Source organism: Rhinichthys klamathensis, unplaced genomic scaffold (assembly GCF_029890125.1).
Source record: "Rhinichthys klamathensis goyatoka isolate OS25496 unplaced genomic scaffold, OSU_Roscu_1.1 h1tg000463l_1, whole genome shotgun sequence".
Classification (NCBI taxonomy): Eukaryota; Metazoa; Chordata; class Actinopteri; order Cypriniformes; family Leuciscidae; genus Rhinichthys; species Rhinichthys klamathensis.
In genome coordinates, this window is record NW_026606952.1 from 235,001 (window position 1) to 262,500 (window position 27,500).

General features: G+C 43.7%; 1 protein-coding gene across 1 annotated transcript in view; it reads left to right on the plus strand.

Annotated features, from left to right (window-relative positions):
* col5a3b (collagen, type V, alpha 3b) overlaps positions 1 to 27,500 on the plus strand; it is a 67,235-nt gene that overhangs the window by 9,208 nt on the left and 30,527 nt on the right. The window contains exons 2-11 of the mRNA XM_056236757.1: positions 8,657 to 8,827; positions 9,378 to 9,591; positions 13,118 to 13,280; positions 14,752 to 14,874; positions 16,050 to 16,163; positions 19,925 to 20,047; positions 21,512 to 21,607; positions 21,688 to 21,750; positions 21,835 to 21,909; positions 22,110 to 22,193. Of these exons, the coding sequence (XP_056092732.1) occupies positions 8,657 to 8,827; positions 9,378 to 9,591; positions 13,118 to 13,280; positions 14,752 to 14,874; positions 16,050 to 16,163; positions 19,925 to 20,047; positions 21,512 to 21,607; positions 21,688 to 21,750; positions 21,835 to 21,909; positions 22,110 to 22,193 (1,226 nt within the window). The remainder of the gene's footprint in view (positions 1 to 8,656; positions 8,828 to 9,377; positions 9,592 to 13,117; positions 13,281 to 14,751; positions 14,875 to 16,049; positions 16,164 to 19,924; positions 20,048 to 21,511; positions 21,608 to 21,687; positions 21,751 to 21,834; positions 21,910 to 22,109; positions 22,194 to 27,500) is intronic.

A 27,500-nucleotide genomic window follows, 5' to 3' on the forward strand; every position in this document is an offset into this window, starting at 1 on the left:
TGTGGATGCAGTCAAAACTAACATGAAATGTTCCCTCAAGGTTCTCAAGTAATGTTAATATAGTGTTCATTCAGAGGTCTTTAATAATGTTCTCAAAAGTTAGCATGAAAACATTGTTATATGGATATGTTATGTGTTCATGGAAGATCTGAAGCGTTTTAGTTGGACATTCCTCTGGGATCTTGTTTCAGAATGTTTCGAGAACATTCAAAAGTAAACTAGGTATTTTAAATCCAGTTTGTAGGAGCCATACTTACCACCTTATTTAATTTTGATAAATTTGTTAATTTAAATATCAGAATGTTGTTGTATTATTAATTGTTTATTTCCCTGAGTGTGTGCCCTCTATAGGTGAGAGGGGAAAAGTTGTATAAAGGATAGGCCACCCCTGACAGGAAGGGGGCGCTGGTGCAAGAGCACACAGTCTTTTGACCGTGCACATGGAGCTAGGGTGGCATGGTGCAACAAACCTGCAAGCGGCCTAAAAGTTGTTTGTTTTGTTTTATGTTACAATGCATCTTTATTTTTGATTTAATAAACTTCAGTTATTTGTTTGGAACATCAACACGCCTCTCTGGATCTATTCATGGTACTTTGCACGCGTTAGAACCATAGCATCAGCATCTCCCACAGTGGACAAGAAACTTGTTTTCACCACTACAAATTGTCAAAAGACTGGCTTTGAAAATGGAATATGTTTGAGAAAAGGAGGATTATCCATAAACCTGAACGGAGTGGATGGACTGTTTGAAGACCGCATGGCATTGGAAGCAGAGAACAAAAGAAACTTCTCAAAGAGGTATGTGCTTGCGGAACCAAAGTGCTGAGTTAAATTTGAATGTTACTGGAAAAACTCAAGTTTGATGCTGCAAACTGTGGATGAAAGGATTAATTTGATGAAGAGTTCAAAGGTCTTGATGCATGCCATTTTAAAGAGGAATCAAAGGAAATTTGAAAAGTTTGTGTCTTTGGAAAGATGATATTTGCTTGATTGAGACAAAATGGAGGACAAGTCTTATCTAGAACAATCCCCAAACTCAGCTCAAAGAGATTTGAATGAGGTTGCTGCTCGTTTGAAAGCCTCTAGAGCAGGCAAGATGGCACACCTTACAAGACGAATTAATATTGTTAACTCTTTGATGACTGATGCTGAATATCTTGAAGAAGTAAAGGGAAACATGATGAAGTTCAATGAAATGTTTGTTGAATTCAAGTCTCTTCAAGAATCATATGTACAAATGTTAAGTGAAGAGGATAAAGTTGAAGACCTGAAAACCTGGTATGAACCAAGAATGAAACAAGTTGATATGTTTGTTTCTACTGTTGAGAAGTGGATGTCTAATATTCAAGAAGAATCAGACTTTCAAACTAGTACTCCAGTTTCTTCTGCTCTAAAAGTGACTGACCAGCTAAATGATGATGATGATAACACTTCAGTTGTCTTGTCTGTGCGTAGCAGTAGATCTGGCAGATCTAGCAGATCAAATTTAAGCAGATCAAGTGTGTTAACATCAGCCTCAGCTCGTATCTGTGCAGAGGCAGAGAGGGCAGCTTTACTTGCCAAAGCCAATACACTGCAACAAAAACATGCTATAGAGAAGAAAGAAGAAGAACTTAGAAAGATGAAGGAGGTGTGGGAAGTTCAAGCTGAAATTGCAGCCAACACCGCAAAAATCGAGTATCTCAAGTATGCTGAGACCTCAATAACCAATGGAAATGCTGTTGAAGATGATGCCATGAATGTGTATTGTAAGGAGATGTTGGATAAAACTCCAGTGCAACAAGATGTGCGCCCAAAAGAGACACTTCATGAACTCTCTACAGCACCAACTCAGACTACAAGACATTCTTTTCCTCAGAACAGCAATGCAATTCAACAACCCACCACCATGAAGACTGACTCCAAACTCCCTGCACAAATCTCTCATACAGCTCAAGCAAGACCTCTAGAAAGTAGAGAATCATCTTCATCTAATGTCATTCAAGGGCCTGATCTTGCTAAAATTCTTCAAAAACAAAACAACTTGACAGACATGCTTGTGAAACAACAACTTCTTTCCACCTTACCAAGAGGGGAAATTCCAATGTTTAGTGGAGATATTCTGCAGTACAGGTCATTCCTTCATTCTTTTGAGCACATCATTGAAACTAAAACAGATGATAATGCAGACAGGCTGCATTTTCTCATTCAGTACACAAGGGGACTACCACAGGAGCTGGTAAGAAGTTGCCAACACATGTCACCGAACCAAGGTTACCAAAAGGCAAAGCAGCTATTAAAAGAACACTTTGGTAATGCATATAGGATTTCATGTGCTTATATTGAGAAAGCTCTTTCTTGGCCTTCAATCAAGCCAGAAGATCCAAAGGCTTTACAGGCCTTCGCATTGTGTCTTAGAAGCTGCTGCAATAGTATGGAAGACTTGAAGTTCATGGAAGAACTGGACACAGTCTCCAATATGAGGTGTATTGCTTTCAAGCTCCCATATAAGCTCAGAGAGAGGTGGCGCACAAAGGCATTTGAGTTGCAAGAACAGAGGAACAAGGTAAAGATGGTAGATCTCGTCAGCTTCATTGAAAAACAAGCTAACATTGTCTCAGACCCAATATTTGGTGATATCCAAGACTCAAGCCCAAGTAAAGGAAAGCCCAAAGTGCTAGTGAAGCCCAAATCCAAAGGCAGTTTTGCTACCAATGTGCATGTGAACTCACCACAGACCACATCTAAGGATTCACAGCCAATTTCATGTCTCTACTGTAACAATGGACATGATTTGATGTCATGCTTGCAGTTTGAAAAGCAGCCGCACAGAGAAAAGATAAACTTTATAAGACAGAATGGAATCTGTTTTGGGTGTTTAACCAAAGGAGGACATATAAGTAAAGACTGCACACAGCATCTGAACTGCTCCATATGCAACAAACAGCATCCAAGTGTGTTACACATTAAAGCATTGGAATCATCAAAACAACTGAAGAAAACACCTGTGAGTAGCACACAGGTCTCCCTTCAAGATGGTAAGCATGCTGGAGTCAGAAACATGCAGTTTTACACAGAGTGTTTGTTGTCGATTGTACCAGTACAGGTTAAAAGCTCAAAAGGAAGTAAGATTCTGCACACATATGCCTTTCTTGATCCTGGTAGCTCGGCAAGCTTCTGCACAGAGGATCTTATGAGGAAACTCAACATTACTGGAAGAAAGACCAATATTCTTCTTCGAACAATGAGCCAGGATAAGTCTGTGCCCTCGTACATTGTCAGTGGGTTGGAAGTGTCTTCACTGGAAGAAAGTAACTTCATCCACCTGCCAGAAGTATACACCCAAAAGATCATGCCTGTTGACACCTGTAACATTCCCACAAAGGAAGAACTATCTAAATGGCCATACCTGAGTCAGGTACAGTTTCCTAGGATTCCAGCCAAGGTGGAGTTGTTGATTGGAAGCAATGCTCCCAAAGCCATTGAACCTTGGGAAATCCTTAATAGCCAAGGGGATGGGCCATATGCAGTTAAGACCCTACTAGGATGGGTTATTAATGGTCCTTTACAAGGCAAAAACACAGCAAACAGGAACAGTTGTGATGGTGGTGTTGTTAACAGAATTTCTATCTTGAACTTGGAAGAAATGTTGATGCAACAATACAACCATGATTTTAATGAGCGTTCATGTGAAGAGAAGGCTGAAATGTCTATAGAAGACAAAAGATTCATCAAGATTGCAGAACAGTCAATAAAATTAAAAAATGGACATTACACTCTTAATCTACCTTTTAGGAAGGACGACACAGTGTTGCCTAACAATTACCAAGTGGCAGAACAGCGACTTCAAAGTTTGAAAAGAAAGTTCAAGAGGAATGAAAAATTCAAAACCGAATATACTGAATTTCTAACAGAAGTCATAAAAAAGGGCTATGCTGAAGTGGTGCCGCAACAAGAGCTGAAAAGATCAGATGGTAAATTGTGGTACATCCCACATCATGGTGTATACCATCCTCAAAAACAGACCATAAGGGTGGTCTTTGACTGTGCTGTTACTTTTCAAGGTAAATCCCTCAACTCAGAACTTCTTCAGGGTCCTGATTTGACCAGTACACTTTTTGATGTTTTGACCAGATTTCGCCAAGAATCTGTAGCAGTTATGACTGATATCAAAGCAATGTTCCATCAGGTCAGAGTGTCAAGATCAGATGTTGACTTCTTGCGATTCCTCTGGTGGCCAAGTGGTGATGTCAGCATGCCTGCTGTGGAACATCGAATGATGGTACATCTATTTGGGGCAGTCTCATCCCCCAGCTGTGCAAACTTTGCTCTGAGGCAAACAGCCAAAGACAACAAAGAATGTTTTCGAACTGAGGTGATAAACACGGTTGAGAACAACTTCTATGTAGATGATTGCTTGAAGTCCCTTCCAACAGAGCATGAAGCAGTAGAATTGGTGAAAGATCTAACATCTCTCTGTCAAACAGGAGGATTCCACCTCACAAAATGGGTGAGTAACAGTCGTACTGTTCTTGCACATATTCCAAAGGAAGACAGAGCTCAGAATGTAAGGGAAGTGGATCTCGACAGGGAAAAGCTTCCCACTGAAAGAGCTCTTGGATTGTTGTGGTGCGTGGAGAATGATGTGTTTAAGTTCAATATCACTGTCAAGTGCAAATCCCACACCCGAAGAAACTTGCTATCAGTTGTGAGCTCCATCTATGATCCACTTGGATTTTTGAGTCCCTTTACTCTACCTGCCAAATTGCTTATCCAAGACCTCTGTAGGAGTAAATGTGGTTGGGATGAGGAAATACCACAGGCTGCAGTGGATAAGTGGACAAAGTGGATAAAGGATCTTGACGAGATAGAAGATTTCAGAGTGGCACGCTGTGTAAAGCCAACTGGTTTTGGAATGCTGAAGCAAGCAGAGCTGCATCATTTCTCTGATGCTAGTGAACAAGGATACGGCATAGTGAGTTACTTGAGACTGACTGATGATATGCACACTGTACATGTGTCTTTCATGTTGGGGAAAGCCAGAGTGGCCCCACTTAAGCACGTCACAATTCCACGTCTAGAACTTACAGCTGCAGTGCTAGCAGTCAGAGTCGACATTATGGTAAGGAAAGCTTTGGAGCTAGATCTCAAAGGCTCAACATTTTGGACTGATAGTCAGTCAGTGCTGAAATACGTTGCAAATGAGAATGCAAGATTCCGCACATTTGTAGCTAATAGGATCTCTGTTATTAGAGGAAACACAGATGTAAAACAGTGGAAATTCATCAGAACAAAGCAGAACCCAGCTGACCTAGCATCAAGAGGGGTTAGTGCCAGCACATTGGTGAAGTGCAAAGAGTGGATCCATGGACCAGACTTTCTATGGAAGAAAGAAGAGGAATGGCCTAAAGAGTCCCTGGGACCCATGTCTCTCTCTCTCGATGACCTTGAAGTTAAAAGGAACACCACTGTTTATAGTACTGTCATTAAAGAGAATGAAAATCCTACCAGCCAACTGCTTAACTATTTCTCAACTTGGACAAAGCTAAAGTTGGCAGTAGCATGGTTCTTGAAGTTCAAGAATATCCTTCGCTTGCTTATTGCAAAAAGAAAAGAGATACAGGCCACCTGCGTGAATAAGGACACTCAGAGCCAAAACAATGTATGTAATGAAATGAAAATATTCAAGACATCACTTTGTGGACAATCCATAGGCTTGGATGATCTCTTGAAAGCAGAAAAGGCCATTGTTGAGTTTTGGCAGAAACAAAGGTATGCAGAGGAAATGTCAAGAATTGGAAAGACATCACCTGCTGGAAAGCGCTTGAATAGATTCAGCAGCCTGTACAAGCTAGATCCTGTGATGGACGATGGAGTTTTGAGGGTTGGAGGAAGGTTGGACAAGTCTGCAATGCCTGAGGAGACCAAGCGACCTATAATACTTCCAAAAGATGTTCACATCTCCACACTTATCCTTCAACACATACACGAACAGCTCGGACATGCTGGCAGAAATCATGTTCTCTCACACCTGAGAAAGAAATATTGGATTATAAATGCCAATTCTGCAGCCCGTAAAGTTTTGTCTAAATGTGTTGTATGCAAGCGTGTAAGAGGAAAGATTGGAGAGCAAAAGATGGCAGATTTACCAAAGGAAAGACTACAAGCTGATCTTCCACCTTTCAGCAATGTTGGCGTTGACTACTTTGGACCTTTCATGACAAAAAGAGGAAGAAGTCAGGTAAAGAGATATGGGGTTATTTTCACTTGCATGACAAGCAGGGCAGTTCACCTAGAAATGGCTCACTCACTGAACACAGATTCCTGCATTGACGCTTTAAGAAGATTCATAGCCAGAAGGGGCCAAGTACTGCATATTCGCTCTGATAACGGAACTAACCTGGTTGGTGCAAAAAGAGAGTTACATAATTCACTTTCAGAATGGAACAAAAGCCGAATCCAGAAGGCAATGCTCCAGAAAGGAATTCAGTGGACGTTTAATCCTCCAGCAGCCTCACATCATGGGGGAGTATGGGAGAGACTCATTCGAATGGTGAGGCAGATCTTATGCTCTATTTTACAACAACACACCCTCGATGATGAAGGACTACAAACACACTTTTGTGAGATTGAAGCAATTCTGAATAGTCGTCCCATTACCACATTGTCTGATGACCATCATGATCTGGAACCTTTGACACCAAATCACATTCTTCTGTTAAAGTCTAGCCCTGCATTGCCTCCTGGATTGTTTCAAAGTTCAGACGTATACAGCAGACGTCGGTGGAGGCAAGTACAATATTTGTCAGACCTGTTTTGGAAGAGATGGTCCCAAGAATACTTACCATTACTACAGGAACGACAGAAATGGTTTACTGCAAAAAGAGGATTGCAGAAAGGAGATATTGTGCTAGTCGTGGACAGTTCAGCACCTCGTGGATCGTGGCCTATTGGAAGAGTAACAGAAGTTTTTCCTGATTCCAAAGGACTCATAAGAACTGTTAAACTTAAGACAAAGACTGGATTCTTGGAAAGACCCATTACCAAACTTTGCCTGCTATTGGAAGATGCAGAAAATTAGATCTGAAGCATAGTAGTGATGACTGAATGATTAAAGAATGAGTATTCATTTTCTTGTATAGACTCATTTGGCTCCATTTACATTTAATGTATTGTAATTGTTGCTTAAACGCTCAATTAGGGGCCGGGTGTAGGAGCCATACTTACCACCTTATTTAATTTTGATAAATTTGTTAATTTAAATATCAGAATGTTGTTGTATTATTAATTGTTTATTTCCCTGAGTGTGTGCCCTCTATAGGTGAGAGGGGAAAAGTTGTATAAAGGATAGGCCACCCCTGACAGGAAGGGGGCGCTGGTGCAAGAGCACACAGTCTTTTGACCGTGCACATGGAGCTAGGGTGGCATGGTGCAACAAACCTGCAAGCGGCCTAAAAGTTGTTTGTTTTGTTTTATGTTACAATGCATCTTTATTTTTGATTTAATAAACTTCAGTTATTTGTTTGGAACATCAACACGCCTCTCTGGATCTATTCATGGTACTTTGCACGCGTTAGAACCATAGCATCAGCATCTCCCACAGTGGACAAGAAACTTGTTTTCACCACTACACAGTTGATCATTAGCAAAACGCTCTAAGAACGATTTACCACGGTTTTCCTACAGCTGTAACTTGTAAGTGTTCTTTCCTCGTGCGTTCACCCTCGAGTCATTACAAACGATGAATGGCTTTCTTATGAAGACTCTCCTCGTAAATGATTGCTTGCTGTGCCGACTGTCCAACTCCAGGAAACGCTGAAGATCTTCGTCTTATTGAGTGTTGAAGTGGGAAATTACCGTGACTCTGAAACTGCCTAAACAGAGAGAGTCTGAAACTGAGTCAGGAGAGAAAGTGAAAGGTCAAAGGTGAAGGTCATCGGGGTCACAGGAGTTTACAGACACTTTTAGTAACGCTGCAAACGCACCTGTCTTACAACCTTTAGTTCAGTTTACTGTGCGTGTGCGTGTGCGTGTGCGTGTGCGTGTGCGTGTGCGTGTGTGTGTGTGTGTGTGTGTGTGTGTGTGTGTGTGTGTGTGTGTGTGTGTGTGTGTGTGTGTGTGTGTGTGTGTGTGTGTGTGTGTGTGTGTGTGTGTGTGTGTGTGTGTGTGTGTGTGTGTGTGTGTGTGTGAGAAAGAAGCCCTTCATAAAAAGACAAATGTAAAATGTCTGAGAGTCTGGACTGCATTTCTTAATTCACCCTTGTGTCGTCATTCACATCTGGCTCCCAGACACACACACACACACACACACACACACACTCCCCTGCAGCTGCTGTTGTGTCTTTGATCTATAGGTTGTTGTGAAAGTCTTTCCAAATGAGTTAAGATTTTGTGCTGAGAGATGAGAGATGTTTCTGTGTGTGTGTGTGTGTGTATGTGTGTTTGAGTGTGTGTGTTTGAGTGTGTGTGCCACAGATGCAGGTATTACACATGTGAAGAGACACATGACCAGTCCAGACCTGCATGTAGATACCTTCACACACACACACACACACACACAGTCGCGATCGGCTTTCCCCTGCTGTCAGTCATCAGTGTCAGTGTGTCGAGACAGACAGACAGATGTGAGGCTGTTCATTAGACTTTATTAAAGTAACTGAAGTGTCGTGTCTCCAGCAGCCGAACCCATCGATGTGCTGAAGGTCCTGGAGCTGTCAGACTCCATGGAGGGCGTGTCCCTGGAGGCGGGGCTTTGCACCAGTAGGCGGGGCTCCGAGGAGGCGGACCTCGCTTATAAGATTGAGAAGAAAATCCAAGTCAGTGTTCCGACCAATCAGCTTTTCCCAGGTATGTAACACACACATACACACACACACACACTCACGCACGCACAAACACACACGCACACACACACATACACACACTAACCCTGACAAAAAAACTTTTTTTGCTTTATTTATACAGTTTTTTAAAAATATATATATAAAAATATATCAATAAGATTATTGAAATCAATACTTTTATTCATCAAGGATGCATTAAATCGATCGACAGTAAAGACATTTATAATGTTAAAAAAAGATTATATTTCAAATAAATGCTGTTCTTTAGAACTTTCTATTCATCAAAGAATCCTGATAAATAAAATATATCACCTTTTCCAGAAAAACATTAACTGTTTTCAACATTGATATTATTATAATCATAAATGTTTCTCGAGCATCAGATCATCATATTAGAGTGATTTCTGAAGGATCATGTGACACTGAAGACTGGAGTAATGATGCTGCAAATACAGCTTTGATCACAGGAATAAATTACACTTATATTCACATAGAAAACAGCTGATTTACACTGGAATAATCTTTCACTGTATTTGTGGTATTTGTGTGTTCAGACGCCGTGTTCCCGGAGGATTTCTCGGTTCTGGTGACGGTTCGGGCTCGGCGTGGCGCTCAGTGTTTCCTGCTGTCGGTGTATGACAGTGAGGGAGTTCAACAGCTCGGACTGGAGCTTGGACGCTCACCCGTCTTCCTCTACGAGGACCAGAACGGCCAGCCCACGCCTGACCTCTACCCCACATTCAAGAAGATCAACCTGGCGGACGGCAAGTGAGTGACATCACATCATCGTTCATCATCACAGGCTCATCCTGAGGTCACATGACCAGCTTGATCTCAGCAGCTCTTCTGTCATCAAACACTTTTAGTAGCTGAATAAATTCAATCACACCTGAAAAATTTTGCTTCTTCTCCATTATTTTGTGGAATACACCTGTTGGGTGCTTTCATCGATTACCCCTTAAGCAACCGTAGCTCTTAGCCAGAAGCTGATATCATCAGGTGGTACCCAACCTTCCTTGAGTGTTTCGACCCTTAACCACAACACTCTCCAGTTGGTGGGTCGGCAGTGGTGGCCAAATCCCTGCCCATCTGCTCCTGGCTTCCAGCTGTTCCTCTCTCTTACTCCACATCCAGCATGAAGCTCGTTCAGCCTCTTCTCCCATCCTACGAGCAGCTTCTTGCTCTCTCGTCCTTACCTAAAGCTGACAGCAGCCGAAAGCCTCTTCACCCCACCTCCACAGGGAAAAGCCATGCCTTCCATCCCTTGTCTTTGCACATGGATCAAAGGCTGATATTCCAAGGCCTTCCTCACAGCCCTCCTCCCATGGACCCGGTCAGCTCGATTAGGAGGATTTTACGGCCTTTGGCTGACCACAGGACGATGTCTGGGCGAAGAGCTGTGTGGACCACCTCCAGGAACTACAGCATCCTTCTGACAACGACTCTCATTTCCCAAGAGCTCGGATTTTGGATTTTGCTGATGCCCTGGATGTGAAGGGTCTGGCTCCCTCCTTGATGAAGGTGATAGTTTTCCTCTCGTCTGTGAGACCTGGCCTCTTCTTGCACGTCTCTTGCTCAAGTGTGTCGGCGAGGGACCGAAGCAGCTTGTCGTGGCGCCACCTATATCGACCTTGGGTTAAAGATGTTTTGCACCCTGACAATATGTGTGCCAGTGTCCCCTTTTGACCACAGAGCTTGCAGCACGGGTCGTCCCTCAGCCCCAATTTGTGCAAGTTAGGCGGTGAAGGAAGGGTGTCGTATATGGAGAAAGGAGATGCGGTAGGGCTCCAGTCGCCACAACTCTGCTCATGTGATCTTACGCTTGGACAGATCCCAGTTTGTCCACGCTCCCTGGGATGCTTGTTCCACTGCTCTAGACAAACGCTCGGATCCTCTTGAGCTCGGATCTCTGACTGGACCATGCCTTGCTTGGTCGTTTTGCTTGCATTCCCAAACTTTTGGGAATGTGGTGACCCCAGGCCTTGACGTCCTATGCAGGGATTACCAATGATGTCACGCAACTTCAGCAAGCTTTCAGCCTGTTCAATGGCTACATTAATGGCCCATTTACGGCTTGATCTTGTTGTGATGCCTGCTTGCTTTACCCGGACGTCTTTGGAATCTCTCAGACTTAGCGCGACTCTGTATTTTGCCACCTTGAACCCTTCCACGACAGATGACAGAGGGTCCTGAACGGGTGCAGAGGCCCAAAGAAGAGTCCGGAGTCCGGACCTGTCGATCTTCTTCAACCATTCTTCGGTCTGACAGCGTCTGCAACATTGCCACCATCTTTCAGTGATGCATTGAACCACTTTCCCAAGCACTTTATAGGGCTGTCCTCAATGGATGGAATGACCTTGCCTTGAACTTGGAGACTAAACTTACTCGTGACTCGGCCCTTCCTGATCACTCCTTCTGGACTTCCTGGCCTTGAATGACAACCTTGCCCAAGCGGCTACTTTGTCCAGGGTTTCCAGTACCCATCTCGCTTGGACATGCTTCACAGTTGTTACTGTTAGGTCGTCCATGAAACCCTGCAGAACCGGCTGAATGATGCCTGACTCCAGGACGGGGCCGCAGGTTATCCCTTATGCCGAGGTGGTTGGGGCTTTTCTCTCTGCTTGATTGGGCCAAATCGTTCTTTGGCAGGGTTGTATGTGATGGTTGTGAGCGAGTCGATTTTCCTGTGGACTGGACCCATTAGAGCGGCATCTAGGATGCCATCTAGGTCATCGTCGAACTGTGTCCATGTGGTGTTGTCTGATGCTTTTGGCCATTTGATCCTCTCTTTCCTCAACGAATGGATAGGGGAGACTGGAGAGGGGCTCACTTGACTGTGTCGCTGGTGCTGGGGCGACTCGAGTGCGAAGAGATCTTCAGCTCTGTGGGACATTAGATCCGTGCGTTGCACTTGAGTCACTGATGCTCCACACCTGGACTTGCTCTTGGCTATCTTGAGCCCTCTGATGTTTTTGCAAACTTTGCCGCAATGGCATCTTGTTATGAGATCCTGTCCAGTCAAAGATGTTTGTCTTGTAGTCATATTTCCTATCCTAGCCATTACCAGTGTGACTGTCCCGAGTCTCTCATCCTTCCCCCTCTCGGGGGACTCTGGGGGTATTACTTATCTTGATCATTCGCAGCTTGAGTGGTGTCCTCTTGCGAGTGCTGCACACAAGGGTACGAGCCTGGTGTACCTGCGCCAGTCTTTCCTGGAGGTCAGCTGTCTCTCCAGCGCCACCAATCTTTCTGGGTTGACACCCAGTCTTTCCTGGATGCCACTGGCCAACCAGACTTTACATTGTGGAATACACCTGTTGGGTGCTTTCATCGATTACCCCTTAAGGTAACCGTAGCTTTCAGCCAGATATCATCAGGTGGTACCCAGTAAATTTATCTTGATTTAAGAATGTTTAGATATTTGTGCTGGAAAGCAAGGCAGAAATACTGAGGAAGAACATCAATCATTTTTTTCAGTGAATCTGAATCTACAGCTAGTTAGAACAGGACACAAGTTTTGTAATTGGATGTTATATGTAAGTAATGTGAATATTCATAATTATTTGACTTTTTTTTCTTCTGTGAATCACAAAAGATGATTTTTTTAAGAATATCTGATCCATTCTTTGCCATATAATGAAATGGCAACTTCAAAATGCCATTAAAGAATCATAAAGGTGGTAAATATGACTCTTCTGAATTCATATGATGCTTTGTGTGGAACGAACTCAAACTAACATCTGTGAACATCTCAAGTCAAGTCTGCTATATTTCTATTGCGCTTTATACAATATGTATGATTCAAAGGAGCTTCACGGTAATAAACAGGAAAATAACTATTAATGTTGTAAAAATAATCAGATATCAAACGAATTCAATTTCAGCTGTAAAGCAGCTCTAAAAAGACAATAGAGTCATTATTCAGATCAGATGAGTTCAGTGTTGATTCAGTTCAGTGTTGATTCAGTTCAGTGTTGATTCAGTTCAGTTCAGTTCAGTGTTGATTCAGTTCAGTGTTTCAGTTCAGTGTTGATTCAGTTCAGTGTTTCAGTTCAGTGTTGATTCAGTTCAGTGTTGATTCAGTTCAGTGTTGATTCAGTTCAGTGTTGATTCAGTTCAATGTTGATTCAGTTCAGTGTTGATTCAGTTCAGTGTTGATTCAGTTCAGTTCAGAAAAAAACTTATTTGTGTTTCCCAGAAGAAAGAAAGTCATGCATGTCTGAAGGAGGATGACACGATGAGAGGATGGTCATAAGTTGTTGTATGGAGATGTGAGATGAACTGTGACCTACAGGTGGCACCGAGTGGCCTACAGCGTGGAGGGTCAGAAGGTCACGCTGTACCTGGACTGTCAGAAGGTGGCGACCCTTGACCTCCCTCGAGGGCCGGGGCCCAGGGTCAGCACAGAGGGAGTGACAGTGTTCGGGACGAGGCTTCTGGATGAAGAAGTGTTTGAGGTGAGGATTGATCACAGACGGGGTCAGTGAGGTCACATGATCAAGAGCAGCGAATGGAGAGCCTCATGGACACACTACTGTTCAAGAGTCTGCTCTTTTACTGTCTCTTCTGCTCAAAGCTAAGTTTATTTGATCAAAAATACAGTAAAATACAGTGAAATATTACTCCAGTGTAAATCAGCTGTTTTCTATGTGAATATATAGTAAAGTGTAATGTATTCCTGTGATCAAAGCTGAATTCCAGCATTACTCCAGTCTTCAGCGTCACATGCGTCTTTGATTAATAATTTTATTTGGAAACCGTTGTACATTCTATTTTGCAGGATTCTTTGATGAATAGAAAGTTCAAAAGAACAGCATTTATTAGAAACAGAATCTTTTGTAACATTATCAATGTTTACTGTAACTTGTGATCGATTTAATGCGTCCTTGATGAATAAAAGTGTTAATTTCTTTTCTTTTTTGTTTATCTCACTGACCCCAAATTTTTGAACGTTAGTCTATATATTTGTATTTATATATGTGTGTATTTATCCACAATTTTCACATATTTCTCATTTTTACATGTAAAATATTTTTCTGGATTGAAAGCATTCACTAGTTTTGTAATAGCAAACTGTAAACATAAAAAAGGTATTTTTAACAAACAAAAAAGTTCCTATGTTTATTGTTGAGTGATGCTGCATGAAAGTAAAGACATTAAGACAGAACTGTGTTAAATTGAGTTATATTCTATATAATAATCGGCCTATTTTCATAAGTGTCTGATAAGCACTGTAACTTATCAGACACTTATGAAAAAATAAGTGACAATAAGTCGCAAAAAATATGAAATATGAGAAATTATGGATTTCTAATGTGTTAAAAAAAAGTCTTACCCTTTGTGTTAGGGGTCAGTTTAACACAATAAAAAGTATAAAAGTGTAAAATTAGTATCTAACATTATTTGTAATGAGTGTAAATATCCTCCGCCTTCTTGTTTTGTCTGCTTCTCGAACTCTTGTGAGGATAAAATGTTTTTTTCAGTCTTAATAATTGAGATCCCAAAAACTAACAACCAAAAACATACTTTTACAGACTTTTGTGACTTAAGTCTTAAATTTCATAAGTTCTGGTGTATTTAATATTTTAGTCTTTGAAAGGCTTTCTGTTTTATTGCCTGGTTTTTAAAGGGTTGATTTCACATGGACACTAAACACCATCCGTGTATCCAGCCTTTCCAAAACACAAAATTGATAAATTTTGCATGCATATTCTTGACTCTAAATGAGAAAAAAACACACAAAATCTCAAGTTTATTTAGTGTTTTAAACATTTAAAATCCAGTGCAGGTCAGATCAACCCGAGACCCGAGAGGAGGGTTAATCTGTCTCAGCATCATCAGCAGACGTCGTTTATCAGATCGTTGATGTGTGTGTGTGTGTGTGTGTGTGTGTGTGTGTGTTTGTGTGTGTGTGTGTGTGTGTTTCAGGGTGAGATTCAGCAGCTGTTAATCTCTCCAGACCCCAGAGCTGCTGCTGATTACTGCCACACACACATTCCTGACTGTGACTCCGCCCTCCTGTACAACAGCCTATCACTGGACCCCGTGGAGGTAGCCCCGCCCACAGCACAGCTCATGCATATTCAGCAGTGTTTCTGCATAGATAATGAGTGAAACACCGCCAGCTCTGTCTCTGATGCTCTCGTCTGGACTTTGGCTGGGTTTGGAGAGCAGTGTTGAACATGTTGTCAGGGACTGGAGCCAGTGTTTATATTATACACCCTAAAGCCACTGTACGTCTGATTTACAGCTCATAAATAACTCAATAACTCATCAAGCGTTATAAAGACGAGCTAAGAGAGTGTTAATCAATGGTATTTGCTTTTGTTGAAGCATTAACCCTCATCATATCTGCTTATTTTTTAGGTAATCACCTTTTAACCCTCTGGTGTTGTTCGCGTGTCAGTCAAAAATGATCGTTTTTTTTTCTATCAATGTAATTAATGTACTATATTTTAGTTTTTTTTATTTAATATTTAATATTTTTAGGGGATTTTATGGTACTAAATTATATTTACGCTGTATTTATAATCTATTTATTCACTTTTTGAGCATAGACCTGAAAATTTAATTTCCAAATTAAACTGTGGTAAATATTGAATGCTTTAAAGCGACAGACTGAAGTTTGAGCTCTTTTCAAAGACGACACTCGGCAGATTATTGCTGAAGTGAAAAAAGTTGTAAAAAGTTGATTTAAAAAAAAAAAATTGTTATTAAAAATGTGCAAAAATACTATTTTAAAATTGTTATATTAAATATATATTTAAAAAAAACAGAGAAAATCAAAGCCATAATTCTAAACAAGTTGTGTTCCGCATGTGAGCTTGATCTCTCAGTAATGAGCGTTCAGTGAGAGTGTGTTCGGCTGCAGTAAAAATACGAAATGTAAAGTTTATCAGTCGAAAATGACCGAAGAGCACCAGAGGAACTCCTGTTGCAATGCTTCATGGGATTGTAGTTCTTTCCCTCACTAAAGCCGGTACATTCACAGTCTTGTATCTTCACAATATTCAAACACTTTTTTGCTTTAGATCAGAGTTTGTAATGTTGTGAAGAATCAAAGGTTGCTTTGTTTTATGGATTATGAAGTTTTAAGAAAGATTTTTTGAGAAAAATGAATGGAAAAATACTGTATAAAAGTGGGCGTCACTGTTGCGCTCTATCATGACAGTTTTGTGTTGTTACTAATGTGTGTTTGTATGGTGTCTGTTGTCATGGTAACGCAGGTCAAGAAGCCGCCGAGGAAACCAATTGAAGAAGAGTTTGACGATGACCTTTACAATGACCTTTACAATGACCTGTCTGAATCAACTGCAGGAGACAATGCCACCGAGTACGAGGTGTGTGTGTGTGTGTGTGTGTGTGTGTGAGTAATAGTTTATAAAAGTAACCCTAACTTGTACTTTTACTCAGTTACATCTACTTGGTTAGTGTTACTTTTACCTCCATTAAAATTTCATATAGTCTTAAAAGTTCAAGTGACGTACAGTATATCATCAGGACCTAAATCTTTCCTCACTGATTATAAAATATAAATGGTATGTTTCTCTATCCTAATGTGAATAACTAGCCAGTCAGTCATGCTCACATAAGTCATGGAAGTTTTAAGTTCATTTCCTTTTATTTAAATTATTGAAATGTATTTATATTATAAATAAATATGCATAAAGCAGCATTTTAGAAGAAGAATTACCAAATCAGAATTGAAAGAATAGTTCACCAAAAAATAAATGTCATAATTTCCAAACAATGAGAAAGCGTCTCAGGTTACGACTGTAACTCTGGTTCCCTGAGAGGGAACTGACGCTGCGTGGAGACGCTGTGGGAACGCGTGAGTGTGTCGTGAAGCGCGTGTGTAATCAGGCCAATGGAGAGACGAGACGCTGCGTGGAGACGCTGTGGGAACGCCCTGCGTGAGTGTGTCGTGAAGCGCGTGTGTAATCAGGCCAATAGAGAGACGAGACGCTGCGTGGAGACGCTGTGGGAACGGGTGAGTGTGTCGTGAAGCGCGTGTGTAATCAGGCCAATGGAGAGACGAGACGCTGCGTGGAGACACTGTGGGAACGCCCCGCGTGAGTGTGTCGTGAAGCGTGTGTGTAATCAGGCCAATGGAGAGACGAGACGCTGCGTGGAGACGCTGTGGGAACGCCCCGCGTGAGTGTGTCGTGAAGCGCGTGTGTAATCAGGCCAATGGAGAGACGAGACGCTGCGTGGAGACGCTGTGGGAACGCGTGAGTGTGTCGTGAAGCGCGTGTGTAATCAGGCCAATGGAGAGACGAGACGCTGCGTGGAGACGCTGTGGGAACGCGTGAGTGTGTCGTGAAGCGCGTGTGTAATCAGGCCAATGGAGAGACGAGACGCTGCGTGGAGACGCTGTGGGAACGCCCCGCGTGAGTGTGTCGTGAAGCGCGTGTGTAATCAGGCCAATGGAGAGACGAGACGCTGCGTGGAGACGCTGTGGGAACGGGTGAGTGTGTCGTGAAGCGCGTGTGTAATCAGGCCAATGGAGAGACGAGACGCTGCGTGGAGACGCTGTGGGAACGCCCCGCGTGAGTGTGTCGTGAAGCGCGTGTGTAATCAGGCCAATGGAGAGACGAGACGCTGCGTGGAGACGCTGTGGGAACGGGTGAGTGTGTCGTGAAGCGCGTGTGTAATCAGGCCAATGGAGAGACGAGACGCTGCGTGGAGACGCTGTGGGAACGCCCCGCGTGAGTGTGTCGTGAAGCGCGTGTGTAATCAGGCCAATGGAGAGACGAGACGCTGCGTGGAGACGCTGTGGGAACGCGTGAGTGTGTCGTGAAGCGCGTGTGTAATCAGGCCAATGGAGAGACGAGACGCTGCGTGGAGACGCTGTGGGAACGGGTGAGTGTGTCGTGAAGCGCGTGTGTAATCAGGCCAATGGAGAGACGAGACGCTGCGTGGAGACGCTGTGGGAACGCCCCGCGTGAGTGTGTCGTGAAGCGCGTGTGTAATCAGGCCAATGGAGAGACGAGACGCTGCGTGGAGACGCTGTGGGAACGGGTGAGTGTGTCGTGAAGCGCGTGTGTAATCAGGCCAATGGAGAGACGAGACGCTGCGTGGAGACGCTGTGGGAACGCCCCGCGTGAGTGTGTCGTGAAGCGCGTGTGTAATCAGGCCAATGGAGAGACGAGACGCTGCGTGGAGACGCTGTGGGAACGCGTGAGTGTGTCGTGAAGCGCGTGTGTAATCAGGCCAATGGAGAGACGAGACGCTGCGTGGAGACGCTGTGGGAACGCGTGAGTGTGTCGTGAAGCGCGTGTGTAATCAGGCCAATGGAGAGACGAGACGCTGCGTGGAGACGCTGTGGGAACGCCCCGCGTGAGTGTGTCGTGAAGCGCGTGTGTAATCAGGCCAATGGAGAGACGAGACGCTGCGTGGAGACGCTGTGGGAACGCCCCGCGTGAGTGTGTCGTGAAGCGTGTGTGTAATCAGGCCAATGGAGAGACGAGACGCTGCGTGGAGACGCTGTGGGAACGGGTGAGTGTGTCGTGAAGCGCGTGTGTAATCAGGCCAATGGAGAGACGAGACGCTGCGTGGAGACGCTGTGGGAACGCCCCGCGTGAGTGTGTCGTGAAGCGCGTGTGTAATCAGGCCAATGGAGAGACGAGACGCTGCGTGGAGACGCTGTGGGAACGGGTGAGTGTGTCGTGAAGCGCGTGTGTAATCAGGCCAATGGAGAGACGAGACGCTGCGTGGAGACGCTGTGGGAACGCCCCGCGTGAGTGTGTCGTGAAGCGTGTGTGTAATCAGGCCAATGGAGAGACGAGACGCTGCGTGGAGACGCTGTGGGAACGCGTGAGTGTGTCGTGAAGCGCGTGTGTAATCAGGCCAATGGAGAGACGAGACGCTGCGTGGAGACGCTGTGGGAACGCCCCGCGTGAGTGTGTCGTGAAGCGCGTGTGTAATCAGGCCAATGGAGAGACGAGACGCTGCGTGGAGACGCTGTGGGAACGCGTGAGTGTGTCGTGAAGCGCGTGTGTAATCAGGCCAATGGAGAGACGAGACGCTGCGTGGAGACGCTGTGGGAACGCCCCGCGTGAGTGTGTCGTGAAGCGCGTGTGTAATCAGACCAATGGAGAGACGAGACGCTGCGTGGAGACGCTGTGGGAACGCCCCGCGTGAGTGTGTCGTGAAGCGCGTGTGTAATCAGGCCAATGGAGAGACGAGACGCTGCGTGGAGACGCTGTGGGAACGCGTGAGTGTGTCGTGAAGCGGATGTGTAATCAGGCCAATGGAGAGACGAGACGTCATAGGCGGGTGACGTCATCGACCAGGAGACTATAAAGCACACCTGACAACAGACCGCACCAGCTTCTGATAGGCCGAAGCAAGTCGATCACAGGCATGCAGGGAGTATCAGGGAACCTGAGATGTTCCCTTTCAAGGGAACTCGAGCTGCGTCGAGACGCTGTGGGAACACTATACCCACTACGCCATATGACAAATGCCTGTTCTGTGTGAAGTCATTGCGCACACTAAGAAGCAAGCACCCTAGACCCCGGAGTGGAGCCTAGATCCAAGTCATAGCCTTTGAGGGATGAGCTTCCACTCTGCCAGAAAATCTACTAAGGGGACCAGTCTCTCAAGACTGGCTTCTGGTACTGGTCGAACAGCCACTTCGGTGCCCTGTAACGGCGAACCGGCAGGGAATAACCGAACTGGCAGCGCTGCGACCCTCCTCAGAGAGTCGCCCCCAGAGGGCGCCGAGGAGACACGGATTCTCGAACCCGTCTCTGCCCGGAGGGGGCCACCCTCAGAAGCCAGATAGCCTCGGTGTCAGGACTTCTTCTTAGTCGAAGCCTTCTCCGAGATAACGACTATCCTCAGATATGTCTTATCCAAAAATGACTATGGCTGAGAATACTAAAAGGTGTGGACGCTAATATGGTTATCACTATAGTTATACTTTCTATCTTTAGTTATCATTATTGGTGTGAACGGCCATGTAGAAGGTTTTGACATAGGATCTGCTCTGAGTAGTTGTACAGTGATGTTCTAATGCTGTGTGTGTGTGTGTGTGTGTGTGTGTGTGTGTGTGTGTGTGTGTGTGTGTGTGTGTGTGTGTGTGTGTGTGTGTCAGATAGTGGAGTACGAGGACTCTGAGAACGAGACGGAGTATTTTAAGGAGTACACTGAGTATCACGAGTACGACGAGTACGACTTCCGGCCGGCAGAGAGACAGGAGCAGTTCTTCAGTGGACAGGTACTGTCTCTCTCTCTCTCTCTCTCTCTCTCTCTCTCTCTCTCCTCTCTCTCTCTCTCTCTCTCTCTCTCTCTCTCTCTCTCTCTCTCTCTCCCTCTCTCTCTCTCTCTCTCTCTCTCTCTCTCTCTCCCTCTCTCTCTCTCTCCTCTCTCTCTCTCTCTTCTCTCTCTCTCTCTCTCTCTCTCTCTCTCTCTCTCTCTCTCTCTCTCTCTCTCTCTCTCTCCCTCTCTCTCTCTCCCTCTCTCTCTCTCCCTCTCTCTCTCTCTCTCTCTCTCTCTCTCTCTCTCTCTCTCTCTCTCTCTCTCTCTCTCTCTCTCTCTCTCTCTCCTCTCTCTCTCTCTCTCTCTCCCTCTCTCTCTCTCTCTCTCTCTCTCTCTCTCTCTCTGGGTCTCTCTCATCCTTCTGTCTGATGTGACGAAAATGACTAAAACAACAGAACAACATCGACATCATTAAATGAAGTTTTATGTAACAAAGTTCGGGAGGAGCATGTTCAGGTAATCATCCAATCAGCGCAAGAAGAAGAGCCAGTATAAATAAAGCCTTCCCTTACCTCCTGTCTCATGACTAATTTCTCAGCATCCCACCACCACCCCTTCACCCCACATTCGGCTGGGTCCGCTCATAGTTACCTATGATCTCTAAGGTTATGGGGGGAGTACTCTGGGTCGGGCCGAATTCTGAGCTCGGAGCCCTCCCCCCGGACAGCAAGCCAAATACGCATTATAATATTACATCTGATTTCATTAACATGTAAACTCGTGAAACACTAACTATGGCTATATTAACATGCAATATTGTTGCGAAAAGACGAACTAAGACGAAAAAAATCACCTGTAATAAATCTAGCGTGTGTGTGTGTGTGTGTGTGTGTGTGTGTGTGTGTAATAAATCGAGCTTCAGGTCCACCCAAAACTGATTTTATGGATTAAGATCTTTTTACAGGACAGACCACAACAGGTGTGTGTGAACGGGTTTAGTTCTAGGAGACAGCTTCTAAACACTGGCCTCCCCGAGGATGTGCTTCATCTCCTGCTCTTTTCTCTGTTTACACAAACAATCTATCCTCTAACAGCCCGTGAGACAATAGGCTCCCCTCAAACTCCCTTAACAGATCTTCACACCCGGGCAGTACTGAGGAAAGCCACTGCAATCACACAGGATCACACACACACCCTTAACCAATCCTTCAGTGAATGCCATCAGGTCGACGCTACAGACGTTCTCTTGGTCTGTGCTTGTAGGTGAAAGAGCAATAACTGATTTCAGTAATCGAGATTATTACAATTTAGAGCAAAATAACCATGATGATCATCAGTTTAACCATTACGCTGTATGACTAAAATATGACTAGTTTTAAAAACTAATCTTTAAACTTTGAAATAGTTTTCATTGAGAAAAACTCGACTGTGAGACTGAGAGTAAATGAAGGAGATATGTGACGGTATGAAGTGTGTCCTGCAGTCGGCCCTCGGCCCAGAGAAGGGGGAGAAGGGAGAGCCGGCGCTGCTGGGACAGGGGACTCTGGTCACGGGCCCCCCGGGCCTGCCTGGAGCCGAGGTAACCTCACCCGCCATACACCCTCTCTGTGTGGACCATGTGTCATGTGTGTGTGTGAGTGACAGGCTTGTTTCCCGCAGGGGCCGCCGGGTGAACACGGTCCAATGGGCCCCCCGGGGCCGATCGGAGATCCAGGAGACCCGGTGAGACACACGGACACACACTCGTCATGATCGCCAGGCTGATGGCTGATATCACACACTCTTACACTGTCTGTCTCTCACCAGGGTCCTGAGGGCCGTCAAGGACTTGCAGGGGCTGATGGGATACCTGGACCTCCAGGCAACCTGCTGATGTTACCGGTGTGTGTCCCTGACTGTCGGTCAATCACGTGACGTTTGTTTTGGAACTTCGCTTGCCGTTTGAATTGACAAATACACTATTGTTTTAAAGTCAACCGGTTCATATGTGAGTCTGGTCCGGATCATATCATGCGTTGTGTTTGAATCCTATGTGTGTGTGTGTGTGTGTGTGTGTGTGTGTGTGTGTGTGTGTGTGTTAGTTTCAGTCTGGTGGTGATGCTCGTCTGGGTCCCGTCATATCGGCTCAAGAAGCTCAAGCTCAAGCCATCCTGCAGCACACCAAGGTCAGACACTAACTCTACACAAACTCCACACAAACTCCACACTAACTCCACACTAACTCCACACTAACTCCACACTAACTCTATACAAACTCCACACTAACTCTACACAAACTCCACACTAACTCTACACTAACTCTACACTAACTCCACACTAACTCCACACTAACTCCACACTAACTCTACACTAACTCTACACTAACTCCACACTAACTCTACACTAACTCCACACTATTTCTACACTAACTCCACACTAACTCCACCCTAACTCTACACTAACTCTACACAAACTCCACACTAACTCTACACAAACTCCACATTAACTCCACAATAACTACTAACTCCACACTAACTCTACACTAACTCTACACAAACTCCACACTAACTCTGCACAAACTCCACACTAACTCTACACTAACTCTACACTAACTCCACACTAACTCTACACAAACTCCACACTAACTCCACACTAACTCTACACTAACTCCACACTAACTACTAATTCCACCCTAACTCCACCCTAACTCCACCCTAACTCTACACTAACTCTACACAAACTCCACACTAACTCTACACAAACTCCACACTAACTCTACACAAACTCCACCCTAACTCTACACTAACTCTACACAAACTCCACACTAACTCTACACAAACTCCACACTAACTCTACACAAACTCCACATTAACTCCACAATAACTACTAACTCCAGACTAACTCTACACTAACTCTACACAAACTCCACACTAACTCTGCACTAACTCCACACTAACTCTACACTAACTCTACACTAACTCTACACTAACTCCACACTAACTCCACACTAACTCCACACTAACTCTACACAAACTCCACACTAACTCCACACTAACTCTACACTAACTCCACACTAACTACTAATTCCACCCTAACTCCACCCTAACTCTACACTAACTCTACACAAACTCCACACTAACTCTACACAAACTCCACACTAACTCTACACAAACTCCACACTAACTCCACCCTAACTCTACACTAACTCTACACAAACTCCACACTAACTCTACACAAACTCCACACTAACTCTACACAAACTCCACATTAACTCCACAATAACTACTAACTCCACACTAACTCTACACTAACTCTACACAAACTCCACACTAACTCTGCACAAACTCCACACTAACTCTACACTAACTCTACACTAACTCCACACTAACTCTACACTAACTCCACACTAACTCCACACTATTTCTACACTAACTCCACACTAACTCTACACTTACTCCACACTAACTCTATACTAACTCCACACTAACTCTACACTAACTCCACACTAACTCTACACTAACTCTACACTAACTCCACACTATCTCCTCACTAACTCTTCACTAACTCTTCACTAACTCCACACTAACTCTACACAAACTCTACACAAACTTCACACTAACTCTACACTTACTCCACACTAACTCTATACTAACTCCACACTAACTCTACACTAACTCCACACTAACTCCACACTAACTCCACACTAACTCTACACTAACTCTACATTAACTCTACACTAACTCCACACTATCTCCACACTAACTCTTCACTAACTCCACACTAACTCTACACAAACTCTTTAAATGTACCTTTCAGTGTCGGGAGATTCCGTTTGACAGTTGCTCTAGCTTTGAGCTGCAGCTGTTTGAGACTAATCTTCCTGCGATCATACTATGTGCGGTGGTGTATAGACCTCCTAAGTTTAACAAGGATTTTATTCAGAATTTTGCTGACTTTGTGGCTGGGATTGCATTGAAATATGACCATTTTATAATTGTTGGTGATTTTAATATACATGTGTGTTGCGAATCCAGACCTTTGTCTAAGGATTTTCTTAATCTAATTGATTCTTTTAATCTTGTGCAGTCTGTCACTGGCCCGACACATGAAAAAGGTCATACTCTGGACCTTGTGCTGTCTTATGGCTTAGATGTGGCCATTAGTGAAATTTGTGAAACTTGTATGTCGGATCATCTGCCTGTTGTATTTACTGTAGTTGGCCCCTGTTCGGACCGCAGTGTGCGTGCAATTAACCCTTTAACTGCCTCACAGTTTTCTGCTGCCTTTAAAGACTCAGTGCTGTACAATCTTGAAGATTGTAATCTCAATGTGGATGAACACACTAATCTCTTTAATTCTATTTGTATTGATATACTTGACTTTGTTGCTCCACTAAGGGTTAAACGCACTAAAGCACTAACAGAACCTTGGTTAAATGACCATACCCGATCTCTCAGGCGTGCCTGCAGAACAGCTGAGAGAAAGTGGAAAAAGGACAAACTCCAAGTTTCATTTCAAATTTTAAAGGACACATTACATAAATACCGGGGAGCGGTTAAATCTGCTAAAACTCAGTTTTTATCTCTCCTGGTTGCAAATAATACACAGAGGCCTCAGGTTCTTTTTAAAGTGTTTAATTCTCTTGTTTACCCTTGTGAAACTGTCTGTGCTGTGCCATCCACATTGTTGTGTGAAAACTTCCTGATATACTTCATAGATAAAATTTCTGGCCAGAGTTTTTCATCCCCTACTTCTACCAGTGACCCCTCTGTTCACACAGTATGCCCAGCTGTCTTCCAGCAGTTTGAGCCAGTTACGCTACATGGTCTCTCTGACGCAGTTAAGCAACTTCGTCCGGCAAACTGTCAGCTGGACAGTATCCCTGCTCGCTTATTCAAAGATGTTTTTAACACTGTTGGGCCTAGTATTCTATCTATGATTAATGCTTCTCTCTGCTCAGGGGTTGTTCCAGCTGCTTTTAAACATGCTGTTGTGCAACCACTTTTTAAAAAGAAAAATTTGGATCCTTCAGTTTTGTCTAATTTTAGACCCATTTCTAAACTTCCATTTTTATCTAAAGTTTTGGAGAAGGTAGTTTTTAATCAACTTCAATCATTTTTAGATGAATTTAGTATTTACGAAAAATTCCAGTCTGGTTTTAAACCCCGCCACAGTACCGAAACTGCCCTTCTAAGAGTTTATAACGATCTTCTCTTAGCAGTCGATTCAGGAAAATCTGCTGTTTTAGTGCTCTTAGACTTGAGCTCTGCCTTTGACACCGTCAACCACTCTATCCTCTTATCCCGGCTCAAACAAAGTGTTGGCATTACGGGCTTAGCCCTTAAATGGTTTGAATCATATCTGGCAGATAGGAGTTTTGCTGTCCACCTTGGGAATTGCTCTTCATTGGTTGCTCCTCTTTCTTGTGGGGTCCCCCAAGGTTTCATTTTGGGACCTATGCTCTTTTCTTTGTACATGCTGCCATTAGGGTCCATTTTTAAAAAACATAACATTTCTTTTCACTGCTTTGCTGATGATGTTCAAATTTATTTGCCTGTAAAAAACAATGAGAAGGATAATCTTCAGCCTTTGCTGAACTGCTTGAGTGAACTAAAAATTTGGTTGAATCAGAACTTTCTCTCACTAAATGATAATAAGACTGAAATTGTTGTGTTTGGTCGTGCGGTACATTTTAATGTCTGTGTAGATGCTCTTGGTATTTTAGGATCACATGTTCGACCTTTTACCAAGAATCTGGGTGTGATTTTTGATAATGCTTTTAAATTTGATAAACAGATTAGTTCAGTTGTTAAAACCAGTTTTTTTCAGCTGAGGCTTCTGGCGAAGGTCAAGCAATACCTGCTACGCAAAGACTTTGAAAGAGTCATACATGCTTTTATTATGTCCCGTTTAGACTACTGTAATTCTTTGTATGTTGGATTGGAGCAGTCATCCCTTCGTCGGTTACAGTTAGTCCAGAACGCAGCAGCTCGACTTCTAACCGGGACTAAAAAGCGCGACCATATTTCACCAGTCTTAGCCACGCTGCACTGGCTTCCTGTTTGTTTCAGGATTGAATTTAAAATTGTATTAATGGTTTTTAAAATTTTAAATGGGTTGTCACCGTCTTATTTAACGGAGCTCTTACATTTCCATACACCTGTCAGAGCACTGAGGTCTTGTGATCAGTTGCTCCTCGATGTGCCCAGATCTAGGTTGAAGAATAAAGGTGACAGAGCCTTTGCAGTGGCTGCTCCACACCTCTGGAATAGTTTACCTATTCATGTAAGGAAAGCTCGGACCATTGTAACATTCAAGTCCTTGCTTAAGACCCATTATTATGCCTTGGCTTTCAATTCAAGTTGAGCTTTGATATCTTGACCTATTGTTGCTTATTTTTATTGTATATTGTGTATTGTTTGTGTATTTTTATTTTAGTTTATTTTTTATCTTGAATTTTGTTAAGCACTTTGGTCAATCATGGTTGTTCTTAAACGTGCTATATAAATAAACTTGAACTTGAACTTGAACAAACTCCACACTAACTCTACACAAACTCCACACTAACTCTACACAAACTCCACACTAACTCTACACAAACTCCACACTAACTCCACACTAACTCCACACTAACTCCACACTAACTCTACACTAACTCCACACTAACTCTACACTAACTCTACACTAACTCTACACTAACTCTTCACTAACTCCACACTAACTCTACACAAACTCCACACTAACTCTACACTAACTCCACACTAACTCCACACTAACTCCACACTAACTCTACACTAACTCTACACAAACTCCACAGTAACTGTACACTAACTCTACACTAACTCTACACTAACTCCACACTAACTCCACACTAACTCTACACTAACTCCACACTAACGCCACACTAACTCTACACAAACTCCACACTAACTCCACACTAACTCTACACTAACTCCACACTAACTCCACACAAACTCTACACAAACTCCACACTAACTCCACACTATTTCTACACTAACTCCACCCTGACTCTACACTAACTCCACACTAACTCTACACTAACTCCACACTAACTCTACACTAACTCCACACTAACTCTACTCTAAACTAATTCCAGACTAACTCTACACTAACTGTACACTAACTCTACACTAACTCCACACTAACTCCACACTAACTCCACACTAACTCTACACTAACTCCACACTAACTCCACACTAACTCTACACTAACTCTACACTAACTCCACACTAACTCTACACAAACTCCACATTAACTCCACAATAACTACTAAATCCACACTAACTCTACACTAACTCTACACAAACTCCACACTAACTCTGCACAAACTCCACACTAACTCCACACTAACTCTACACTAACTCCACACTAACTCCACACTATTTCTACACTAACTCCACACTATTTCTACACTAACTCCACACTATTTTTACACTAACTCCACACTAACTCTACACCAACTCCACACTAAC